At 49.5% G+C, this 23,952-nt stretch overlaps 1 protein-coding gene across 1 annotated transcript in view; it reads left to right on the top strand.

Moving 5' to 3' along the window:
* EXD3 (exonuclease 3'-5' domain containing 3) overlaps positions 1-23,952 on the top strand; it is a 157,572-nt gene that overhangs the window by 27,758 nt on the left and 105,862 nt on the right. Inside the window, exons 3-12 of the mRNA XM_069942790.1 lie at positions 8,496-8,548; positions 9,607-9,663; positions 11,249-11,313; positions 11,591-11,758; positions 12,761-12,922; positions 14,443-14,496; positions 15,236-15,375; positions 17,794-17,894; positions 19,688-19,761; positions 23,238-23,276. Coding sequence (XP_069798891.1) covers positions 9,636-9,663; positions 11,249-11,313; positions 11,591-11,758; positions 12,761-12,922; positions 14,443-14,496; positions 15,236-15,375; positions 17,794-17,894; positions 19,688-19,761; positions 23,238-23,276 — 831 coding nt within the window. The 5' untranslated portion in view covers positions 8,496-8,548; positions 9,607-9,635. The remainder of the gene's footprint in view (positions 1-8,495; positions 8,549-9,606; positions 9,664-11,248; positions 11,314-11,590; positions 11,759-12,760; positions 12,923-14,442; positions 14,497-15,235; positions 15,376-17,793; positions 17,895-19,687; positions 19,762-23,237; positions 23,277-23,952) is intronic.

Here is a 23,952-nt window from a genome sequence, read left to right on the forward strand (position 1 = left end):
AGATTATAGCCGACTCCTTATATAATATATAGGAGATTATAGCCGACTCCTTATATAATATATAGGAGATTATAGCCGACTCCTTATATAATATATAGGAGATTATAGCCGACTCCTTATATAATATATAGGAGATTATAGTTGACTCCTTATATATTATACAGGAGATTATAGCCGACTCCTTATATAATATATAGGAGATTATAGTTGACTCCTTATATATTATACAGGAGATTATAACCGCTCCTTATCTAATATACTGGAGATTATAGCTGCCTCCTTATATAATATACTGGAAATTATAGCCGCCTCCTTATATACTATACAGGAGATTAAAGCCGACTCCTTATATAATATACAGAAGATTATAGCCGACTTCTTATAAATACAGGTGATTATAGCCAGATATACCTTCTTATATAACTTGTAGTACTGAAGCTTAGTGATTGAGGCTATACAGCAATACCAGACAATACAGCGCACAGCAATACCAGACAATTGGATGTAACTTAGGATTCAACATAGTATATAGCTGGGTAGTCACCGGTATACGGCATTGGTGTGCTGTTAGAGTATTATCTTGTGTAGATCATACAATAGGATGTGACATGACTCTGCTGCATCTGCAGCCAATACTAAGTACCCATTGGAGTTTGTAAATAAACCACAGCCGAGCGGCCAAGAGTAACAATCACATAGGCGGCCGAGCCCCCCCCACCAGCCCGGGATGCCATTTGGCCTCCTTTCCCGGCTACTATTCCAGGAACAGATTGGATGCTATTGTCTGGGAAATCAGCTGCAGATTATTCAGATGGTGGGGGGGGGGAGCACACACCAGTATGTCAGGCTGCGGAGGGAGAACCACATACAGGTATGAAACACATAGGAGACATGTATCACAGCGCAGCCATTCATCTGATTGTAAGCATGTACAGAGGCGGGATGCTGCTGCTCTGGTGCTGGGGTGTATACAGGAGGTGCTGGGGTGTATACAGGCATAGGAGGGGCTGGGGGTGTATACAGGCATAGGAGGTGCTGGGGTGTATACAGGAGGTGCTGGGGGCGGGTATACAGGCATAGGAGGTGCTGGTGGTGTATACTGGAGATGCTGGGGTTTATACAGGCATAGGAGGTGCTGGGGTGTATACTGGAGGTGCTGGGGGTGTATACAGGCATAGGAGGTGCTGGGGTGTATACTGGAGATGCTGGGGTGTATACAGGCATAGGAGGGGCTGGGGTGTATACAGGCATAGGAGGTGCTGGGGGTGTATACGGGCATAGGAGGTGCTGGGGGTGTATACGGGCATAGGAGGTGCTGGGGGTGTATACGGGCATAGGAGGTGCTGGGGTTTATACGGGCATAGGAGGTGCTGGGGTTTATACGGGCATAGGAGGTGCTGGGGTGTATACGGGCATAGGAGGTGCTGGGGGTGTATACAGGCTTAGGAGGTACTGATGGTGTATACAGGAGGCGCTGGGGGGTATGCAGGAGGTGCTGGGGTGTATACAGGAGATGCTGGGGGGTATACAGGAGATGCTGGGGGGTATACAGGAGATGCTGGGGGGTATACAGGAGATGATGGGGGGTATACAGGAGGTGCTGGGGTGTATACGGGCATAGGAGGTGCTGGGGGTGTATACAGGCTTAGGAGGTACTGATGGTGTATACAGGAGGCGCTGGGGGGTATGCAGGAGGTGCTGGGGTGTATACAGGAGATGCTGGGGGGTACACAGGAGATGATGGGGGGGTATACAGGAGATGCTGGGGGGTATACAGGAGATGCTGGGGGGTATACAGGAGATGCTGGGGGGTATACAGGAGGTGCTGGTGGGGTATACAGGAGGTGCTGGTGGGGTATACAGGAGGTGCTGGTGGGGTATACAGGAGGTGCTGGTGGGGTATACAGGAGGTGCTGGGGGGTATACAGGAGGTGCTGGGGGGTATACAGAAGGTGCTGGGGGGTATACAGGAGGTGCTGGGGGGTATACAGGCATAGGAGTAGCTGGGGCGTATACAGCTATAGGCACATGGCAGACTGTATCCTATGTGACTTGGATACAGCAATTGAGCAGACCGTATCACACATGGTGGATTTAGACACCTGGTGTAGGAGACTGTATCACATATGATAGGATTAGATACTGCAGCTCCACAGACCGTAACACACCATAGGCTTGGACACCTGGCAAAGTGTATCATATGTGGCTTAGATACAGCTGTTGAAACCGTATCACACCTGAAGACTTAGACAAAGTAGCGTAGCTGGCAGTATTGCACATGATTGGCTTAGATACAGAAGACAGTAATACATATAATAGGATTAGAATCAACAGACTGTATCACACATGAAAGGGTTAGATACACACGTCAGCAGACAGTATGACAGATTGATTGGCTTAGATACTCAGCCTTGGTAGTGACAGACTGGGTGGCGTCCCCCTGGGGTCTCACAGAGCGCTGCCCCCGGCTTGGCTTACAAAGCTGCTTGGTGTCACTTTGGGCCTGTGGTCCAAGGAGTGTGACAGATGATACATGATGGAGGAGGGGGTCACAGGGCATCACCCAGCCCATCCTGCCAATATCTACAAAGCGTCAGTCACAGCGGAGCTGTCGTGTCTGTGTGACAGGGGGCTGTAATGGGGACGGGCTTAGCTAACGGATTACTTAACACAGCGGCTAGGGAGGCATCTGCTCCCCCCGGCACATTAACATAACTGAGCAGCCCCCAGATGAGGAGAACAATCAGGGGCTTCCTCTACTGTGCAGCGTCCTAAGGCATCCGGCCACCATACAGGGGGGCACATACCTCCAGGGGGGGGCACACACCTGCCTCCACCATCCCTGCCCTCTATCCAGGGGGGCACACACCTGCCTCCACCATCCCTGCCCTCTATCCAGGGGGGCACACACCTGCCTCCACCATCCCTGCCTTGTATCCAGGGGGGCACACACCTGCCTCCACCATCCCTGCCTTGTATCCAGGGGGGCACACACCTGCCGCCACCATCCCTGCCCTGTAACCAGAGGGGACACACACCTGCCTCCACCATGCCTGCCCTGTAACCAGGCGGGCACATACCTCCAGGGGGAACACACCTGCCTCTACCACCCCTGCCCTGTAACCAGTGGGGCACATACCTCCAGGGGACACACACCTGCCTCCACCATCCCTGCCCTGCAACCGGGGGGGGGGGGGGGGGGGGGGACATTTGCCTCCACCATCCCTGCCCTGTAACCAGGGGGGCACACACCTACCTCCACCATCCCTGCCCTGCAACCAGGGGGGGGGCCCTGTAACCAGGGGGGCACACACCTGCCTCCACCATCCCTGCCTTGTATCCAGGGGGGCACACACCTGCCTCCACCATCCCTGCCTTGTATCCAGGGGGGCACACACCTGCCTCCACCATCCCTGCCTTGTATCCAGGGGGGCACACACCTGCCTCCACCATCCCTGCCTTGTATCCAGGGGGGCACACACCTGCCTCCACCATCCCTGCCTTGTATCCAGGGGGGCACACGCCTGCCTCCACCATCCCTGCCCTGTAACCAGGGGGGCACATACCTCCAGGGGGAACACAATTGCCTCTACCACCCCTGCCCTGTAACCAGGGGGGCACATACCTCCAGGGGACACACACCTGCCTCCACCATCCCTGCCCTGCAACCACTGGGGGGGGGGGGGACATTTGCCTCCACCATCCCTGCCCTGTAACCAGGGGCGCACACACCTGCCTCCACCATCCCTGCCATGTAACCAAGGGGGCACACACCTGCCTCCACCATCCCTGCCCTTTAACCAGGGGCGCACACACCTGCCTCCACCATCCCTGCCCTTTAACCAGGGGTGCACACACCTGCCTCCACCATCCCTGCCCTTTAACTAGGGGCGCACACACCTGCCTCCACCATCCCTGCCCTTTAACCAGGGGTGCACACACCTGCCGCCACCATCCCTGCCATGTAACCGGGGGGCACACACCTGCCGCCACCATCCCTGCCATGTAACAAGGGGGGCACACACCTGCCTTTACCATCCCTGCCATGTAACCAGGGGGGCACACACCTGCCTCCACCATCCCTGCCATGTAACCAGGGGGCACACACCTGCCTCCACCATCCCTGCCCTGTAACCAGGGGGCACACACTTGCCTCCACCATCCCTGCCATGTAACCAAGGGGGCACACACCTGCCTCCACCATCCCTGCCCTGCAACCAGGGGGGCACACACCTGCCTGCACCATCCCTGCCATGTAACCGGGGGGCACACACCTGCCTGCACCATCCCTGCCATGTAACCAGGGGGGCACACACCTGCGTTCACCACCCCTGCCCTGTAACCAGGGGGGCACACACCTGCCTCCACCATCCCTGCCCTGCAACGGCGGGGGGGGGGGGGGCATTTGCCTCCACAATCCCTGCCCTGTAACCAGGGGCGCACATCCCTGCTCTATAACCAGGGGCGCACACACCTGCCTCCACCATCCCTGCACTATGTTCGGGGGGGGGGGGGGGGGGGCACACACCTGCCTGTACCATCCCTGCCCTGTAACCAGGGGGGCACACACCTGCCTCCACTATCCCTGCTCTGTAACCAGGGGGCACACACCTGCCTCCACCATCCCTGCCCTGTAACCAGGGGGCACACACTTGCCTTTACCATCCCTGCCCTGTATCCAGGGGGGCACATACCTCCAGCGGGCACACACCTGCCACCACCATCCCTGCCCTGTAACCAGGGGCGCACACACCTGCCTCCACCATCCCTGCCCTGTAACCAGGGGGGCACAAACCTGCCTACACCACCCCAGCTCTGTATCTAGGGGGCACACACCTGCCTCCACCATCCCTGCCCTGTATTCAGGGGGGCACACACTTGGGTTCACCATCCCTGCCCTTTATAGAGGGGGGCATATACTTCTAGGGGGGCACACACCTGCCTCCACTGCCCCTGCCCTTGAGCCGGGAGGCACACATCACTTCCACCACACCACTTTCACCTCGAGGGGAACACACACCTGCCTCCACTACCCCTGGCCTGTATCGGGGGGAGGGGGGGGGGCTACATGCCTCCAGGGGGACATTCCTGCCTCCACCATCCATGTAGGTGTGTAACAGCCGGAGAGCTGCAGGTTATGTGTCGCTCCTGTATGGTTACACATCACTCTTCTAGGAGGTCTCTGACTGAGGACCCCTTTTACTAAAGGGGTTGTCCAGTAAAAATCTTTTTCTTTCAAATCAACTGGTGTGAGAAAGTTTTATATTGATTTGTAATTTACTTCTGTTAAAAATCTCAAGTCTTCTCATACTTATTAGCTGCTGTATGTCCTGCAGGAAGTGGTTTATTCTCTCCAGTCTGACACAGCACTCTGCTGACCTCTCTGGCCAGGAACTGTCCAGAGCAGGAGAGGTTTTCTATGGGGATTCATGGAAAACCGAGACAGAATTTCTGTCTCGGCCACAGATGTCAGCAGAGAGCACTGTGTCAGACTGAAAATAAAACTAAATAAAAATTTCCTGCAGGACATACAGCAGCTGATAAGTATGGGAAGACTTGAGATTTTTTTTGATAGAAGTAAATAACAAATCTATATAATTTTCTCACACCAGCTGATTTGAAAGAAAAAGATTTTCGCTGGACAACCACTTTAAGCACATATGCCTGGAGAAGGACCTCCCCTTTAAGTAACTTTCTAGGGGCCCTTGGTTTCCCGTCAGTCCATCTTTGATCTGTGTCTTCTCTTTCTGACTCATCCAAGGTCCAAACATTTCATCCTCCTTCATCATTTCCTTCTTGCCCTTTATCCTTCATCAGTACAGAAGGTTTTATTGTGTTTTTTATTGTTTTTATTTATTTTTTTTAAACCATCTGTGCGGCGGCCGGTCCCTGTATCTTCTATCTGACCAGCGCTTTAGCTGCCCATAAAACAACTGGTGTATACAGGAGGTGCTGCAGTGTAAAGCATGGGGAGAGTCACTGGTCATAGTGACCAACACTGACCGAGCCATCACTGACACCATATACAGGAGGCCAAGTGTGGGCACCGTCATGGCTGGGCCCTGGAGGTCACAGGCTCCTCCATTATAGTGCTGCTATTCAAACACTCCATGTCTCTAATCATGATCTCTGTTGGTAGCAATGCATTTATCCAAGGGATGTGAGGGCCCCTATGAGGAGGGGAGGATGAGGTGAGGGCCCCTCTGAGGAGGGGAGGATGAGGTGAGGGCCCCTCTGAGGAGGGGAGGATGAGGTGAGGGCCCCTCTGAGGAGGGGAGGATGAGGTGAGGGCCCCTCTGAGGAGGGGAGGATGAGGTGAGGGCCCCTCTGAGGAGGGGAGGATGAGGTGAGGGCCCCTCTGAGGAGGGGAGGATGAGGTGAGGGCCCCTCTGAGGAGGGGAGGATGAGGTGAGGGCCCCTCTGAGGAGGGGAGGATGAGGTGAGGGCCCCTCTGAGGAGGGGAGGATGAGGTGAGGGCCCCTCTGAGGAGGGGAGGATGAGGTGAGGGCCCCTCTGAGGAGGAGGGGAGGATGATGTGAGGGCCCCTCTGAGGAGGAGGGGAGGATGATGTGAGGGCCCCTCTGAGGAGGAGGGGAGGATGATGTGAGGGCCCCTCTGAGGAGGAGGGGAGGATGATGTGAGGGCCCCTCTGAGGAGGAGGGGAGGATGAGGTGAGGGCCCCTCTGAGGAGGAGGGGAGGATGAGGTGAGGGCCCCTCTGAGGAGGAGGGGAGGATGAGGTGAGGGCCCCTCTGAGGAGGAGGGGAGGATGAGGTGAGGGCCCCTCTGAGGAGGAGGGGAGGATGAGGTGAGGGCCCCTCTGAGGAGGAGGGGAGGATGAGGTGAGGGCCCCTCTGAGGAGGAGGGGAGGATGAGGTGAGGGCCCCTCTGAGGAGGAGGGGAGGATGAGGTGAGGGCCCCTCTGAGGAGGAGGGGAGGATGAGGTGAGGGCCCCTCTGAGGAGGAGGGGAGGATGAGGTGAGGGCCCCTCTGAGGAGGAGGGGAGGATGAGGTGAGGGCCCCTCTGAGGAGGAGGGGAGGATGAGGTGAGGGCCCCTCTGAGGAGGAGGGGAGGATGAGGTGAGGGCCCCTCTGAGGAGGAGGGGAGGATGAGGTGAGGGCCCCTCTGAGGAGGAGGGGAGGATGAGGTGAGGGCCCCTCTGAGGAGGAGGGGAGGATGAGGTGAGGGCCCCTCTGAGGAGGAGGGGAGGATGAGGTGAGGGCCCCTCTGAGGAGGAGGGGAGGATGATGTGAGGGCCCCTCTGAGGATGGGAGGATGATGTGAGGGCCCCTCTGAGGATGGGAGGATGATGTGAGGGCCCCTCTGAGGAGGAGGAGATGGTGTGAGGGCCCCTCTGAGGAGGAGGAGATGGTGTGAGGGCCCCTCTGAGGAGGAGGAGATGGTGTGAGGGCCCCTCTGAGGAGGAGGAGATGGTGTGAGGGCCCCTCTGAGGAGGAGGGGATGGTGTGAGGGCCCCTCTGAGGAGGAGGGGATGGTGTGAGGGCCCCTCTGAGGAGGAGGGGATGGTGTGAGGGCCCCTCTGAGGAGGAGGGGATGGTGTGAGGGCCCCTATGAGGATGGGAGGATGATGTGAGGGCCCCTCTGAGGAGGGGATGATGTGAGGGTCCCTCTGAGGAGGAGGAGATGGTGTGAGGGCCCCTCTGAGGAGGAGGAGATGGTGTGAGGGCTCCTCTGAGGAGGAGGAGATGGTGTGAGGGCCCCTCTGAGGAGGAGGGGATGGTGTGAGGGCCCCTCTGAGGAGGAGGGGATGGTGTGACGGCCCCTCTGAGGAGGAGGGGATGATGTGAGGGCCCCTCTGAGGAGGAGGGGATGATGTGAGGGCCCCTCTGAGGAGGAGGGGATGATGTGAGGGCCCCTCTGAGGAGGGGGGGATGATGTGAGGGCCCCTCTGAGGAGGAGGGGATGATGTGAGGGCCCCTCTGAGGAGGAGGAGATGGTGTGAGGGCCCCTCTGAGGAGGAGGGGATGGTGTGAGGGCCCCTATGAGGAGGGGAGGATGATGTGAGGGCCCCTCTGAGGAGGAGGGGATGATGTGAGGGCCCCTCTGAGGAGGAGGGGATGATGTGAGGGCCCCTCTGAGGAGGAGGGGATGATGTGAGGGCCCCTCTGAGGAGGGGAGGATGATGTGAGGGCCCCTATGAGGAGGGGAGGATGATGTAAGGGCCCATATGAGGACTGGATGTGAGGGCCCAGATGTAAACCTGAGGAGTCTCGTTGTCCGATATTGATATTCCCATAGTTTCGGTGCAGCAGGAGAGGAGTCTGGAGGTTGTGTTATACGCAGAGTTCGTATAGTATATAGAGATGGCAGCAGAGGAGTCGGAGCGACCCCTTGATGTATACATCCTTCATCATGTAGGACAATGTCTGGTTATGCCCGGCTGCTCTCCCATTAAAGCTGAATCCCTTTCGGTTTCTCTTTCCAGCACCTTCCCAGCATGCCTTATATGAAATCTTCTTTCTCTTTCTGTACAGATTGAAGACGGTTTTGTGTTTACCCAGAATCCCCCGGAATTGCTGGACTGATAGTAAGTGAAATGAAAAATGAAATAGATTTTTTTATGTCACATATTTATAGTGAATTGTGAACCTTTATGCCGAGCAATGTCTACGTCAGGGCAGCCAATCCTCGGCCTAGTGAGCCACCACTAGGGGGAGCTTGGGAGCTGACTGCATACTGTGTTATCATTGCTTCCATTCATAAGCAGCGTGTCATTAGATCCCCCTAGTGGTGGCTACAACCTTCCAGAATTATATGGTTTATATAGGTAGAGAATTTGAAGACTGACTGGCAAAGGCTCCATGGAAAGAAATGTCTCCTCCAGAGGGAAGAAAACTCATAGCCAAACCTGAGTGTCCTCCATAAGGAAAAGGCAGCCAGCGCCCTGCTGTGTACTCCTGATGGGTAATGCACCTGGATAAGAGACTCTGGTTCGGTTAGTATGAGAAGGTTTTCTTCCTTCTGGGGGAGAGACAATCTGCAATAAGATACTACGCTATGAAACCTTCCATTAGATCACTCCATAGAAAATGGGAGTCGTCCACAGCAGCTGATTGTCTAAGTGGATAGGGTGACATTAGGTGTATGGTGGTGGACGCCATGATACCCCTTGTAGGTAGCTGGGAACGTTTGTCTCACTGTGCAGCACCTTGTAGTAATGCACATCATCCAGTAGAGGGCACCAAACCCTTGTGTACCCAGCATGTCATTCACCATGGCTCCTGGAGACGAGAGGGCCCCGGACTTCAATACCTTGTGATCCTGGCTGGTCTGGAGTTTTCAGGGATGCATCTATGTCTGTCCCCCTCCTAACAAGTGACAGGCAATGGGGGTTGTCACCCAGCTTTCTAAGACCTCTGAATGCCCTGCATTTTTGGTGCCATGCAGAGATAGGACAGCAGCGTGTGTATTGCGTTATAGCCGCTCCAGTGAGACTTTCAGGTTGCTTGGAAAGCTGGGTGTAATTGTAGTGACCGCTGGTTCTTCCTCCGGGTTGGTTCTCCCCCTGATGTCCTGTAACTGATATAACTAGGATATAGACCGGGGATGACAGTTTATTTGCCTCACGCTTTCTTGTCCTCACAGGATTGACGTCGATCTTGGAGCCCTGAGACATGGAGTCTATGGGGATCGGCAGAGCGGGTGAGTATTGGCCTCTGTCCTTACTTTTATTGCAGTTAGGTTCACACTATCTTTTTGTTGTGCGTAAAAGAAAAAAAAACGGATGTTAATAACCTATGCAGTGGTATGCCGTTCTGCAGAATCCGTTTTCCACTAACTTACATGTCCGAAATGGATCCACGTTTTTCTGTATGTTAAAATTAAAAAGGTACTCCAGTGGAAGTTATATAGATTTGTTATTTTACTTCTATTTAAAAATCTCCAGTCTTCCAATACTTATCCTGTAAGTCCTGCAGGAAGTGGTGTATTCTCTCCTTCGGCGCTCCAGCTGTTACAAAACTACTATTCCCATCATGCCTGGACAGCCAGAGCGAAGCGAGGCATGATGGGAATTGTAGTTTTGCAACAGCTGGGGGGCCGCAGTTTGGAGACCCGTGGTCTACATCATGCAGGCTTACACCTCAAAAGTTGCTAAATTTTTTGTGATTCAATGATTGAAAGGGTTATCCCAGGGCTACAGCTTATCCCCTGTATGTGACCCCCCACAAAAACAGGGTCCCCAAGTTTAAATGGATTGATAGTCACCGCTGACTGCCATCATTATTTCTCTCCATCCCTCCCACAGAGAGTGAATGGAGCCGCAGGGAGCATGCTTGGCCACTGATCCATCCTCACACAGGGGCTCGGGGTGTCCATTTTTGTGATCATGGGGTTTGTCACCTATCTTGTGGAAGCTTATACCCCTGTATGCTTCATTGATGGGGAAAACTAGAAGATCCAGTAGATTGGCTGTGTGTTCCTTCCTCCCCTGACACATGACCATAGCTGCATCAGCGAACCTCATCCGCGTCCGTTGCGTCCAGGTCGTAAGTGACAGCCCGGATGCATTCTAAGGAGCTCGGCGACAGGATGCAGAAGCTTCATCTCTGTCTATAAATCAGGGGATATGATGGGTTCAGTCAGCGCACATCCCCTCCGCGGCCATCTGTTTACAGTAGAGCAGGTCTGCAGTGTAACCCAGAGCCCGGGGATTGATCATTTATCAGCGCTAATATACATGTGAGATCAGTCACAGATCAGATGTGTTTACTGACCCCGCGGCCTCGGGATTTAGTGGAATTCAGTCTGTTTGGTAAATGCAGCATCCGTCTGCTGTCTGTATCTTCTCCTGGTCGTCCCCTCTGATCCCATCACAATCCAGCATCTTCCTGTGTCTCACTATGTCACCTCATTTGTTGACCCCCTCCCTCCCCCTCTAGATAACCACAGACGCAGAGATGGCCTGCAGTGTCCCATGACCATCATCTGTGTATGGCCGGATGGTAATATGGATGCATTTGTGCGCCCAGATTACAGCCTGACTGTGGGTCCGATGGGACAACCTGGCGTCTCTGAGTACAAGTGATCAAACGCGCAGTCAGGCCAGGACGGCCATAAATGCATCCATATTATAATAGTGTGAACACGGCCTGACAGTAATATATACACTCTGCAGCATTATAGTAAGATGATTCCAATAGAGAACTGGCTGTGGGACCACCTCTTATAAGCACTGTGTTTTTAGGGGGTCTTCCATTTCTTACATGTTTTATCTGTTTTACAATAGAACAAAGTTTCTCCCAGATTATATCTGCTGTAAACATTGCCTGGGCCCAGAAGAATGTGGAGCAGGTAAGTGTTATACTCCAGAGCTACACTCACTATTCTGCTGGTGGGGTCACTGTGTACATACATTACTGATCTTGAGTTACATCCTGTATTATACTGCAGAGCTGCACTCACTATTCTGCATGTTCTTCATGTGCCTTTCTGTCCTTCTGCTCTGCCATGAAGGTGGCAGTCAGTGTGGCATTCAGTAGGACGGCATTGGTCGTGTTTTATCATTAGGAGACATTACATTCAGGGTCCCGGACAGTAAATTGTATTTGTATCTTTCCTCTTATCACAGATTAGGGAAAACGTAAGACAGTTCATCCCATCACTGGACGACCCGATGACCTCTCTGCTGGACCTGCTGGACCATTATAACCCGACAAAAGGGAAAGCGAACAACCTGGCTATTATAATCGCATCTGAATTCCAGAAATGGATAAAGGAGCACCCAGAGTGTCATCAGGTCGGGGATATACTGTGTACACTTTGTGATACAGATATGGAGTCTGATGCTGGAATAGTGAACAGTCCAGATTACGAGACCAAGGACAGGGAACCTGCCGCCCTCCAGCTGTTGCAGAACTACAATTCCCATCATACCTGGGTAGCTTTAGTTTTGGCTGTCCAGGCATGATGGGAATTGTAGTTGTGCAACAGCTGGAACGATCCGTCTCTGCTCAAGGTGCTCATGCATATTACATTTATGTCGGCCATATCTGCCGATTTAACGAAGACTTGAAGGCCTCAACGACCCCTCCATATGTTAAAGGGGTAGTCCAGCAAAAAAAAAAAAAAAAAAGAAATTTTTGATATCAACTGGTGCCAGACATTTATAATGTACTTCTATTAAAAAATATCCAGTCTTCCCGTATTTATCAGCTGCTGTATGTCCTGCAGGAAGTGGTGTATTCTTTCCAGTCTGACACAGTGCTCTCTGCCGCCACCTCTGTCCATGTCAGGAACTGTCCAGAGCAGCAGCAAATCCCCATAGAAAACCTCTCCTGCTCAGGACAGTTTCTGACATGGACAGAGGTGGCGGCAGAGAGCACTGTGTCAGGCTGGAAAAAATACACCACTTCCTGCAGGACATACAGCAGCTGATAAGTACTGCGGACTGGAGATTTTTTAATAGAAGTAAATTACAAATCTCTTGCACTTTCTGGCACCAATTGATTTGAAAGATTTTTTTTTTTTTTTTGCTGAACTACCCCTTTAACCTGTAATAGGCCTTGGTGAATACTCATTCATCTGACAACTGTTGGTTCTGACTCCCCATAAACACGATGGTACATGTTATTTCAAGAGCATTAGGTAAGTGGCGGCTGCCAGAGCCCAGGTACTGCTCATCATCCAAGAACCCAGTATTAGGCCATCTATACTCCAACCAGCCTGATCTCTGGTTCCGAGTATAGGAGGTGACCGAGCGCCGCTCTGATGTCCCTGTTATATTTCTTGTGTATTTTAGATGGGTTTGAGGCTGAAGAAGCTGCAGGCACGGGCCTTCTCCCTGATGACAGAAGGAAATCTTATGGACATCCTCCTCTCCATCTATAAACTGGAGGAAGCAGACCGATCCTTTCTACTGGGGCACGTCACCCATCTTCACCAAATGGGAAAGTACAAAGAGGTACGGTGTCCTGAGCGCCGAGCTCCTGAGGGGACGGCCATTGTTGTTTTGCATGCAGAAGGCTTAACTCATAGATATTCAATAGAAAAATGCCTCTTAGCAAATGCAAGATGGCTCCCCCGATGCCTGCGCCTTCCTGACCGCTACGTATGGTAAAGCAGACAATGGTGGAATTCAGAGCAGGGCAGAGTCTCATATACTGTGCTGCTATTCTCCAAAGACCCCCTGAATGGAACAGGCGGTGCTTGGGAATAATAAGGGGTAGGCAGAAGGCTGGCTAGTGTTTCATGGCCGTCTCATGTTACACTTCAGCCTTTTGAAAGAGTGACTGTGGCAGGCTGAATGAGACTTTCCTGCACTCCAAAAGGCAGAGAGTGGAGCACAAAGGTGCCTCTTGTCACAGGCGGGCCCCTCCCGCTGAGAACGGCCATTGTCACACACACAGAGGACCAGTCTGGCAATCTCTGCATGCTCCACTGCCTTCCGATTGTGCAGCAAATGCATTCAGCCTCTTGTCAGCTTGGATTAGCAAAGGCTCCCGTGAATAAAAGGGCTGTGATGTATTTTGTGTCTCAGGGTGGCCTAGGTACAGGACTGGTGTGCTCACTTTTAGGGCGTACCACCTATAGCACCTCCTGGTATCATGGCAGGCACACCCCCTGTACGGCCATGATACCTGGGGGAGGTGCAGAGCTTGTCTCCTATAGCAGAATGGCCTGGGCTTATATGCATTTCCCACAGGAATTCACCTCCTAGTAATTCTATTTTAGATTGTTTTAGTACATACGTTTATCATACCTTCTCCATATGTGTTTGTCCGCTTCCCTTTAAGAACTTAATATTCACACAACATTCATGTCAAGTAAAACTCCAGCCGGTATACAAAGTTTCCTGCTACTCGATAGCTTGTCCACTCCCAATTACAAGATCTATCTATCTCTTATCTATATATTGACATCTAGTGCTAACTTCCCCTTTAAGCACCATAAGAAACTATCACATCCTGGCGGCACCAGAAGTGTAAGGAGAAGGCTAAAGGTCCCCATACCCCCTTAGACAGCTCGTGTCCGTTTCGGACGTCATTCTATGGTGTATGGGGCTCTCTTGACCGTCCACCAGTAGATGACGTCTGTGGAGATAGGGGTTCGGCGTGATGGAAAATCCCACTGACCCCTTTGTTTCGGCAGAGATAAGCTGTCAGAGAGCGCTGCTGGGAAGGATGAGGGTCGGTTTGGAGATGATGGCTGAACTATTGTTCGTCTGTCAGTTATCTGTGGTGTATGGCCAGCTTACGGAGCTGAACATCCACCATACACGGCAGATGCTGGCTGACAGAGAAATAAGAAAGTTATAAGCGTCAGAATATAATTAGGACAAAGCTACTTTTTTGTATTTTTTTTTTTTTTTTAAAGGTGGGTATTGCTGTGATAGCAGAATGAAGAAGATCGTCAGTCTTACAGCTATGATAATGCCATAAAAATAAGTAAAGTAAAATGTATTCATTGCTTTTTATTTTCTAGGCGGCTGTCCTCAGTATAAAGCTGAATCTACAGCCGGACCTGGACCTGGAGCAGGTAAGTAGTGACGATACAGGAGGAGGAAACTGTGAGGTGATCTGCACAGCAATATGATGAAATGTGACACCAATATATACAGAAGACAATACATGATGGTCACAGCTCGGCCAACCTCCCCTGCACAGGTCACACAGTTAGCCCAGTAACATTTGCATTCATGTCAATGGTGCAGCTTCTGTCGTTTGTTGCCTATGCTCACAGGTGTCAGTCATCATGCCTGGAAAGTAAAAGCTAAAGCTTAAGCTGTTCAGGCATGATGGAATTTGTAGTTTTGCACCAGCTGCAGGGCCATGAGTTAGACATCCCTGCTATAACGTATATCTGTAAATGCTGTAAAAACAGCTCAAGTAAGATGGCTGCCCCATAGTAACAAAAGTAAAGTAAAAAAAAAATTACAATAAAAAAAATATAGAAAAATATTTGGGGAAAAAAGGCAATACATTCCTTTTAGTATGACAGAGGATTAGTGACTGATGGTAAGACAGCGGAATCACTAAGAAGTGAACGGTGGTGGAGTGACATCCTGTTGTCTGAGGATCATGATGACGTCACTGCTATCCTCTGTCCCAGCATACACGTCACATGACCATTGGCTGAACCCACCAGTTCCTACAGGCCGACCATCTAATGTGCATGCAGGTGTGTTAGTGGAACCCCCTAAAGTCACCCAGCCACCCCTCCTATGTTTAGTGTCTTGGCTGCTATGGACTTGTAACCTCTGTCTCTTCCTTTGAAGATGTGCGCCCCCTTGCTGTTGCTGGACAGATTTAACCTGCTGGAGTCCTATGTGTCCGGCTACCCCGAGCTGCAGGGCCAGCTGCTCCAGATGTTGGATCGGTGGAGCGATTCCAGCTTCAACCCCAGGAAGCTCAGCAAGTAAATACAATCAGCACAATCCTTTTAATCACAATGTAGAGCGCTAACCCCTGATTGTTGTTGGGCCGGATTCACACAGGGAATGTGCAACCACAATAACCACACTAAAACCACACAAGGGTTTTGTAGTTGGAGTTTTCTCTGTATGTATGTTACCTTATAATTTTCTTTTTCTCACAATGGCCTGTGGTTTATAATCCTTCTGTACTTGTTATAATAGAACCAGCTCTCCATACAGTGACCTCCATATGTCTATACAGAGTAATCGGGCTTCAGTGTAAGTCGGGAGGAGGATAGGAGTAAGGGGTAAATTGGGAAGAGAATGGGATGAATCAGAAGGATGGGAGTATGGAGTAAATTGGGAGGAGAATAAGAGTAAGGTGTAAATCGGGAGGAGGAGGATTGGACAGTGGAGTAAATCAGGAAGAGGATGGGTGTATGAGATGAATGAGGAGGAGGAGGAGGATGGGAGAATAAGATGAATGAGGAGCATTGGATTGTGGAATGAATCAGGAGGAAGAGGGGAGTATGGGATGAATCAGGAGGAGGATACGATTGAGTTGAATCAGGAGGCGGATGGGAATATGGGGTAAATGGGGAGTAGGGTAGCAGTATAGGATAAATTGGGAGGATGGGAGTGTAGGATAAATGGGGAGGAGGACAGTATGGGGTGAATAGGGAGGATCGGATGAATAGGGAAGAGGATGGCATGAATGTAGTGGAGGATAGGAGTAGGAAATTATTCGGTAGGAGGAGGGGACTATGGGATGAATTGGGAGGAGGATAGGTTTATGAGATTAATCAGGAGGAGGATGTAAGTATGGGGTCAATGGGGAGGAGGATGGGAGCATAGGATGAATGGGGAGGAGGATGGGAGCATAGGATGAATGGGGAGGAGGATGGGCGTATAGGATGAATGGGGAGGAGGATGGGCGTATAGGATGAATGGGGAGGAGGATGGGCGTATAGGATGAATGGGGAGGAGGATAGGCGTATAAGATGAATCAGGAGGAGAATGGGAGTATGGGATGAACTGAAATGAGGAGTATGGGATGAATTGAAAGGAGGAGGGGCATATGGGTTAATAAATGGAGAGGAGGATGGGAGTATGGGATGAATGGGATGGAGAGTATAAGTTAAAAACAAAAAAAATATTTGAGGTGTAGCGAGCCAGCGCTGCCTCTGAGAAGATCCAGTTTCTCAAATTATAATAAAAGAAAAATGACGATTTATTAAAAGCAGAGTTGTTACCATGTTTTGGGAGAAACTCTCCCTTCCTCAGAACATATGTGCATCTTCTCTCCTCTTTCTATGAATGGCATGGAGGATGGATCAGTAAAAGGATTGGAGTATGGGATGAATGGTGAGAGGGAGTGTGGGGTAAATGGGGAGGAGAATGGGAGCATAGGATGAATCAGGAAAAGGATAGGAGTATGGGATTGATAGGGAGGAGGATGGGATTATAAGGTAAATGGGGAGGAGGATGGGAGTATGGGATGAATAATAGGGAGAAGAATGTGAGTATAGGATGAATCTGTAAAGGGATAGGAGTATGGGAGTGATAGGGAGGAGGATGGGGGTATGAGGTAAATGGGGAGGAGGATGGGAGTATGGGATGAATCGTAAAAGGATAGGAGTATGGGATGAATGGGGAGGAGGATGGGCGTATGTGATGAATAATAGGGAGAAGAATGTGAGTATAGGATGAATCTGTAAAGGGATAGGAGTATGGGAGTGATAGGGAGGAGGATGGGGGTATGAGGTAAATGGGGAGGAGGATGGGAGTATGGGATGGATAGGGAGGAGGATGGGAGTATGGGATGCATAGGGAGGAGGATGGGAGTATGGGATGGATAGGGAGGAGGATGGGAGTATGGGATGGATAGGGAGGAGGATGGGAGTATGGGATGGATAGGGAGGAGGATGGGAGTATTGGATGCATAGGGAGGAGGATGGGGGGATGGGATGTATAGGGAGGAGGATGGGAGGATGGGATGGATAGGGAGGAGGATGGGGGGATGGGATGTATAGGGAGGAGGATGGGAGGATGGGATGGGATAGGGAGGAGGATGGGATGGATAGGGAGGAGGATGGGGGGATGGGATGGATAGGGAGGAGGATGGGAGGATGGGATGGATAGGGAGGAGGATGGGGGGATGGGATGTATAGGGAGGAGGATGGGATGCATAGGGAGGAGGATGGGAGTATGGGATGGATAGGGAGGAGGATGGGGGGATGGGATGTATAGGGAGGAGGATGGGAGTATGGGATGGATAGGGAGGAGGATGGGAGTACGCTGCCACTGACCATAGCTGAGAAGTCTGACAGGCCCTAGTTGTCTTCTGTATGTAATATCGCACACATACACTGTGTGCCCTCAGCCTCTTATGGTGGGATCCCCTGTGATCTTTGTTACAGAGACTATCAGGGTCTTCCTCCTATCAAACCTGACAAACTCAATTTGAAGACTCTTAGTAAGCTGGCTTTTCGTTTGCTGGAAACCTACAACCTGGACCCAGGTGAGCTTGACATCGGAGTTTATACCCCTACTGGTCTACCATCTTACTTGCCTATCCGGCCTTCAGTTGTGCGAACACCATATAAGCTAGTTACATAATCAGATTACTTCAGCGGCTTTCCCTATAGCGGGTTACCCTATACACATGCTCTCTCTGTGTCTATACACTTCAGTACACAAAGGTAGACCAGTAAAATTTAGCATGCTCAATCCTTCTTTCTCCAACATCACCTCTCAGAGATACATATATAAGTACAGTCCACCAACTATGCTTATGTATGTATTTGGGGATATTAAAGAGGTTATCCAGGACTAGAAAAACTTAATGCTTTCTTCTAAAAATAGCGCCACCACTGTCCTCAGGTTGTGTGTGGTATTTCAATTTAGCTCTATACACTGTACTGAGCAGCAATACTACACCATAACTGAGGACAAGACTGGTGCTGCTTCTGAAAGAAAGTGGCCTTGTTGTTTTTCTAAGCCTGAACACCCCCTTTAAAGGGTTATTCCCATATCAACTTTTTTTAATCTAGCACATCGATTTGGTGGGACTAGTCAGGGCTGGTAAAGCAGTCTGTTCCCCTTCACTCACAGCAAGCTTAGATCCTGAAAGTGGTGCAGGAGTAAGAGACAAAGAATTACAGAACTTTCCTGTATACAGAGATTAAGATTTATTTACTCAGAACTGGAAGTCCCCTTAAAGTTGGCCACATACACTTTCTGTTGACAAAACCTCAGAGATCTCTGATAATCCGATATCTGTGTGATCCGGCGGATCCTACTGGGTAGAGAACTCCTCGTCACCAGCACCTGAAATTAGCAGCATCATATAAGTCACATATACTGTGTGTGTGCAGGAGTCCAGGCACTGTCATCATTTAGGAGATGGCCCAATCATAGTCATTATTACACTACACCCAATCTATTAAACCCAATAGGACCATCAGGAGTATGATGGGATGTAATGGGCTCCCCAGTAGTATGATGGGATATAATGGGCTCCCCAGGAGTATGATGGGATATAATGGGCTCCCCAGGAGTATGATGGGGTATAATGAGCTCCCCAGGAGCATAATGGGGGTTCAACAGGCTCGCGAGGAGTATGATGGGGTATAATAAACTCCCGAGTATGATAGGGGTTTAAGAAGCTCCCCAGGAGTATGGTGCAGTATACTGGGCTCCCCAGGAGTATGATGCGGTATACTGGGCTCCACAGGCGTATGATGCGGTATACTGGGCTCCACAGGAGTATGATGTGGTATACTGTGCTCCCCAGGAGAATGATGTGGTATACTGGGCTCCCCAGGAGTATGATGGGGTATACTGGGCTCCCCAGGAGTATGATGGGGTATACTGTGCTCCCCAGGAGAATGATGTGGTATACTGGGCTCCCCAGGAGTATGATGGGGTATACTGGGCTCCCCAGGAGTATGATGGGGTATAATAAACTCCCGAGTATGATGGGGGTATAACAAGCTCCCCAGGAGAATGATGCGGTATACTGTGCTCCCCAGGAGTATAATGAGGTATAATGGGCTCCCAGGAGTATAATGGGATATAATGGGTGAAGCTTTTTGATATGCTGCAGACATATACCAGCAATGTACAGATAACACACGTGACCGTAACTTATCCTCCTGCTGTCATGTAATAAGCTGTTCCATTCTTTATCGTGTGTTATATCATAGGGAAGACAGCTGTTGTGCCTTGTACTGTGCATTCTGTATGCAGACTATACACTGAACATTGCTTTACTGCTGTGAACCCTGATCTACAGCCATTCTATTTTTTCAGCTCTCTGTTCCAATATGATAAACCAGCGTCACCTGGGCACCCTGAAGTACCTCATGTACAAGAGGTTTGTTGAGGTAGGTTTTTCTTGGTCTGATTGCCATGGCTGCGGGTATCGCACATCCCTGTATTAAAGGAGAGATTGCCTCCTCCAGGAGTTTTTTTTTTCATTTTCCTGCCCTGTCATAGGAGGAGAACAATGTAAAATACAGCAATACTGGATCCATTGCATGATGGATACTGATGGCTCCCAGCAGATGCCATTGACTTTAACAGGGTCCATCAGGTTTCCATGATGGTGTTTGCAGGACAAGTATGCCGCACGCTGCTTTGTATTCTGCAATGGAACCTCCTACTGAAACTTCTGACACATAGTGTTCCCATGTGCCCCCCCCCCCCCTGGTGCTGGGACCTCCAGCGATCAGATGGGATGGGGCCAGAACCCAGCAGTAAAGATTTAAAGTGTCTGTCGTTATAACTTTCAAAATCTAAGGTCCAGGTCCAGTCTTCTGAAGGCAGCTATATACCAGCTATACTTTTTTTGTATACCGGCTAGAATTTTTCGCCGATAATTGATCTCAAAGACCACTATGGCGTTGGCGCTCACTCATTTACACAGAACAATGATCGTTACTTATGATCGCTCTGGCTTTCGTCACTATTGCGTTCTTCGCTACTGCGAACAACTGAATGACGTCTTATTCCATGCGAACGATCAACGATAAAAATAGGTCCAAATTCTATCAAACTTTGATTTCTCATTGGTCGTTTAATCGTCTGCTATTACACTAAACAATTATCGTTTAAATCCAAACTATCTAAAGATTTTTCGAACGATTATCGTCCCGTGTAATAAGGCCCTTACTGTTTCCAGTTCCAGTCTCCAAAAGGCAGCTATATACCAGCTATACTTACTGTATCCAGGTCCAGTCTCCTGAAGGCAGCTATATAACAGCTATACTTACTGTATCCAGCTCCAGTCTCCTAAAGGCAGCTATATAACAGCTATACTTACTGTATCCAGGTCCAGTCTCCTGAAGGCAGCTATATAACAGCTATACTTACTGTATCCAGGTCCAGTCTCCTGAAGGCAGCTATATAACAGCTATACTTACTGTATCCAGGTCCAGTCTCCTGAAGGCAGCTATAGAACAGCTATACCTACTGTATCCAGGTCCAGTCTCCTGAAGGCAGCTATAGAACATCTATACCTACTGTATCCAGGTCCAGTCTCCTGAAGGGAACAGCTATACCTACTGTATCCAGGTCCAGTCTCCTGAAGGCTGCTATATAACAGCTATACTTACTGTATCCAGGTCCAGTCTCCTGAAGGCTGCTATATAACAGCTATACTTACTGTATCCAGGTCCAGTCTCCAGAATGCTGCTATATAACAGCTATACTTACTGTATCCAGGTCCAGTCTCCAGAATGCTGCTATATAACAGCTATACCTACTGTATCCAGGTCCAGTCTCCTGAAGGCAGCTATATAACAGCTATACTTACTGTATCCAGGTCCAGTCTCCTGAAGGCAGATTTTCTGACTTGTGCTGGTTAAAAAAAAAACGACTAAACACAGGAATTCCGGCCAGTACAGAGAGTCACAGCTCAATGTGTCCATCAATCACATGACTGCCTTCTCCCTGTGAGCGCTCAGATGGCCTGGGATACACAGGACTTCCTGTTTTCTGAGTGTTCCCTGTTTTTTGAGAAAAAAAGAGTCAGGATACAGGAAGTGCCGTGTTCTCGATGATTTAAAAAAAAAAAAAAAAAAAAACTTGCTCTATATCACATCTACTGTTGATTTCGATTTTAAAAGTTATGACGGTACGTACACTTTAATTTCCCTGCAGCTCCACCACAGGACAAATGCGGTATTACACATAAATGCTGGATCTGTGAGTTGTCTATCACTTGGCCGTCCAGGTCCTTCAGAGTACAAGCCGCTGTTTGTAGCCTCCCTTCCTCATGGCTATTAGATGACGGACCTGATCAGAGAGCCCTTCCTCTCCCTTATTAATTCCTAATGGTTATTATACTCTGGGAAGACGCAAGTCTGTTTTTTATGGCCCCCGAGAGATGTCAGACTGGTTTACCCCTCCACTGACTACTAAACAGTGTAATTATTAGAAATTAGTGTCAGCTCACTGGCCCAGAAATAAGACCTAAGAAGTGACGGGTGTCTGCGCATTTGCTGCGTCTACGGATCAAACAGAGCAGTCTGTCCCCTTTACATATCTATAGTCCCATGTGTTGTGGGACCAGCACCTCCTGCTGCCATCACTGCACATAGAAGGTTATTTATGAAGCCGCAGACTCCCAATGTCACATTGTGATCTATGTCTCCTGTGTGTGCACATATACAGAGAGCCGGGGACTGATAACTGATGCTCGCCTGCCAGGGATCCGCCTTACTGCTGGGCTAATATACATACAGATATACAGAGTGTATAAAGAGTGCATTGTGTATATAGACCTGGTTACATATGTAAAATACAGGATCAGTAATGTATGTACACAGTGATTTCATCTGCAGAATAGTGAGTGCAGCTCCGGAGTATAATACAGGATGTATCTCAGGATCAGTATTGTAATGTATGTACACAGTGACCCCACCAGCAGAATAGTGAGTGCAGCTCTGGAGTATAATACAGGATGTATCTCAGGATCAGTAATGTAATGTATGTGCACAGTGACCCCACCAGCAGAATAGTGAGTGCAGCTCTGGAGTATAATACAGGATGTATCTCAGGATCAGTATTGTAATATATGTACACAGTAACCCCACCAGCAGAATAGTAAGTGCAGCTCTGGAGTATAATAATGGATGTAACTCAGGATCAGTAATGTAATGTATGTACATAGTGACCCCACCAGCAGAATAGTGAGTGCAGCTCTGGAGTATAATACAGGGTGTAACTCAGGATCAGTAATGTATGTACATAGTGACCACACCAGCAGAATAGTGAGTGCAGCTCTGGAGTATAATACAGGGTGTAACTCATGATCAGTAATGTAATGTAATGTACACATTGACCCCACCAGCAGAATAGTGAGTGCAGCTCTGCAGTATAATACGGGATGTAGCTCAGGATCAGTAATGTAATGTATGTACACAGTGACCCCACCTGCAGGATAGTGAGTGCAGCTCTGGAGTATATTACAGGATGTAACTCAGGATCAATACAGGATCAGTAATGTCATGTAAGCACTTACTTTATGTTCTCTATTGTTTATATAATATATTGCATAGTTCTACCCTCTTATTGGGGTATCTGTAGTGAACCCTTTCTATCTTATTGTCTATTCATTCAAAGTGCTTATAAAGGGTTAATTTATCCGTACACACAATGTAATACAGTTTAGGATCTTCTGCATTTTTATAATTGGATGTGGAAAGAAATGTATAAATCTAAGAGGTAGTGATTTTTGGGTTGTGTGAGAGAGTGCTCTGTAGTTGTTGTAGTGTTGCTCCTCTTCTTACTATGGTGATTTCCGAGGTGATGGGACTCGGGGCTGTAGTGTGTAACATCTAATGCCTTTCTCTTCTAGAAAACCATGACCCAGGAGAACTGGAGCGACCATGTGCAGGTAATGCTGCTTCTCTTCTAGATTCCAGGACCTAGATACTTATGCTTAATAGTAATCTAAAAACTCTGACCTTCCGCTCCGGTCTTTGGGTGATCCTATTTACTGGGTATGAACTCTGCAATATCCTCATCCCAGTAACTAAAAGGAAATAGGAAACTGCAGATAGTAATGTAATATATCACCAAACATTAAAGGGATTTTTTTTTCTTTTAAAGGAGAAGTCTGGCGAACATTTTTTTATTAAAGTATTGTATTGCCCCCCAAAAGTTATACAGATTACCAATATACACTTATTATGGAAAATGCTTATAAAGTTTTTTCCCTGCACTTACTACTGCATCAAGGCTTCACTTCCTGGATGAAATGGTGATGTCACGGCCAGGGGCGTAGCTAGGATTCATGGGGCCCCATAGCAAAAAACTGTATGGGGCCCCATAAATCCTGTACGCCCCCCCCCCCCCCACCCACCCCCCGCCAAACACAGACAATGACGCACATGTACACACACAGAGGCACCATTAACATATATACAGATACACCACTGACATACACACATATATACGCTGTAATGTGATTACACTAGTGCTGCTGTATACACCATGAGTAGACTGTACACAGGGAAATCATCTCAGTGTAATACGAAATACTCAACCAGAAATAAAAGAAAATGCTGCAG

Source organism: Dendropsophus ebraccatus, chromosome 10 (genome assembly GCF_027789765.1).
Source record: "Dendropsophus ebraccatus isolate aDenEbr1 chromosome 10, aDenEbr1.pat, whole genome shotgun sequence".
Lineage (NCBI taxonomy): Eukaryota > Metazoa > Chordata > Amphibia > Anura > Hylidae > Dendropsophus > Dendropsophus ebraccatus.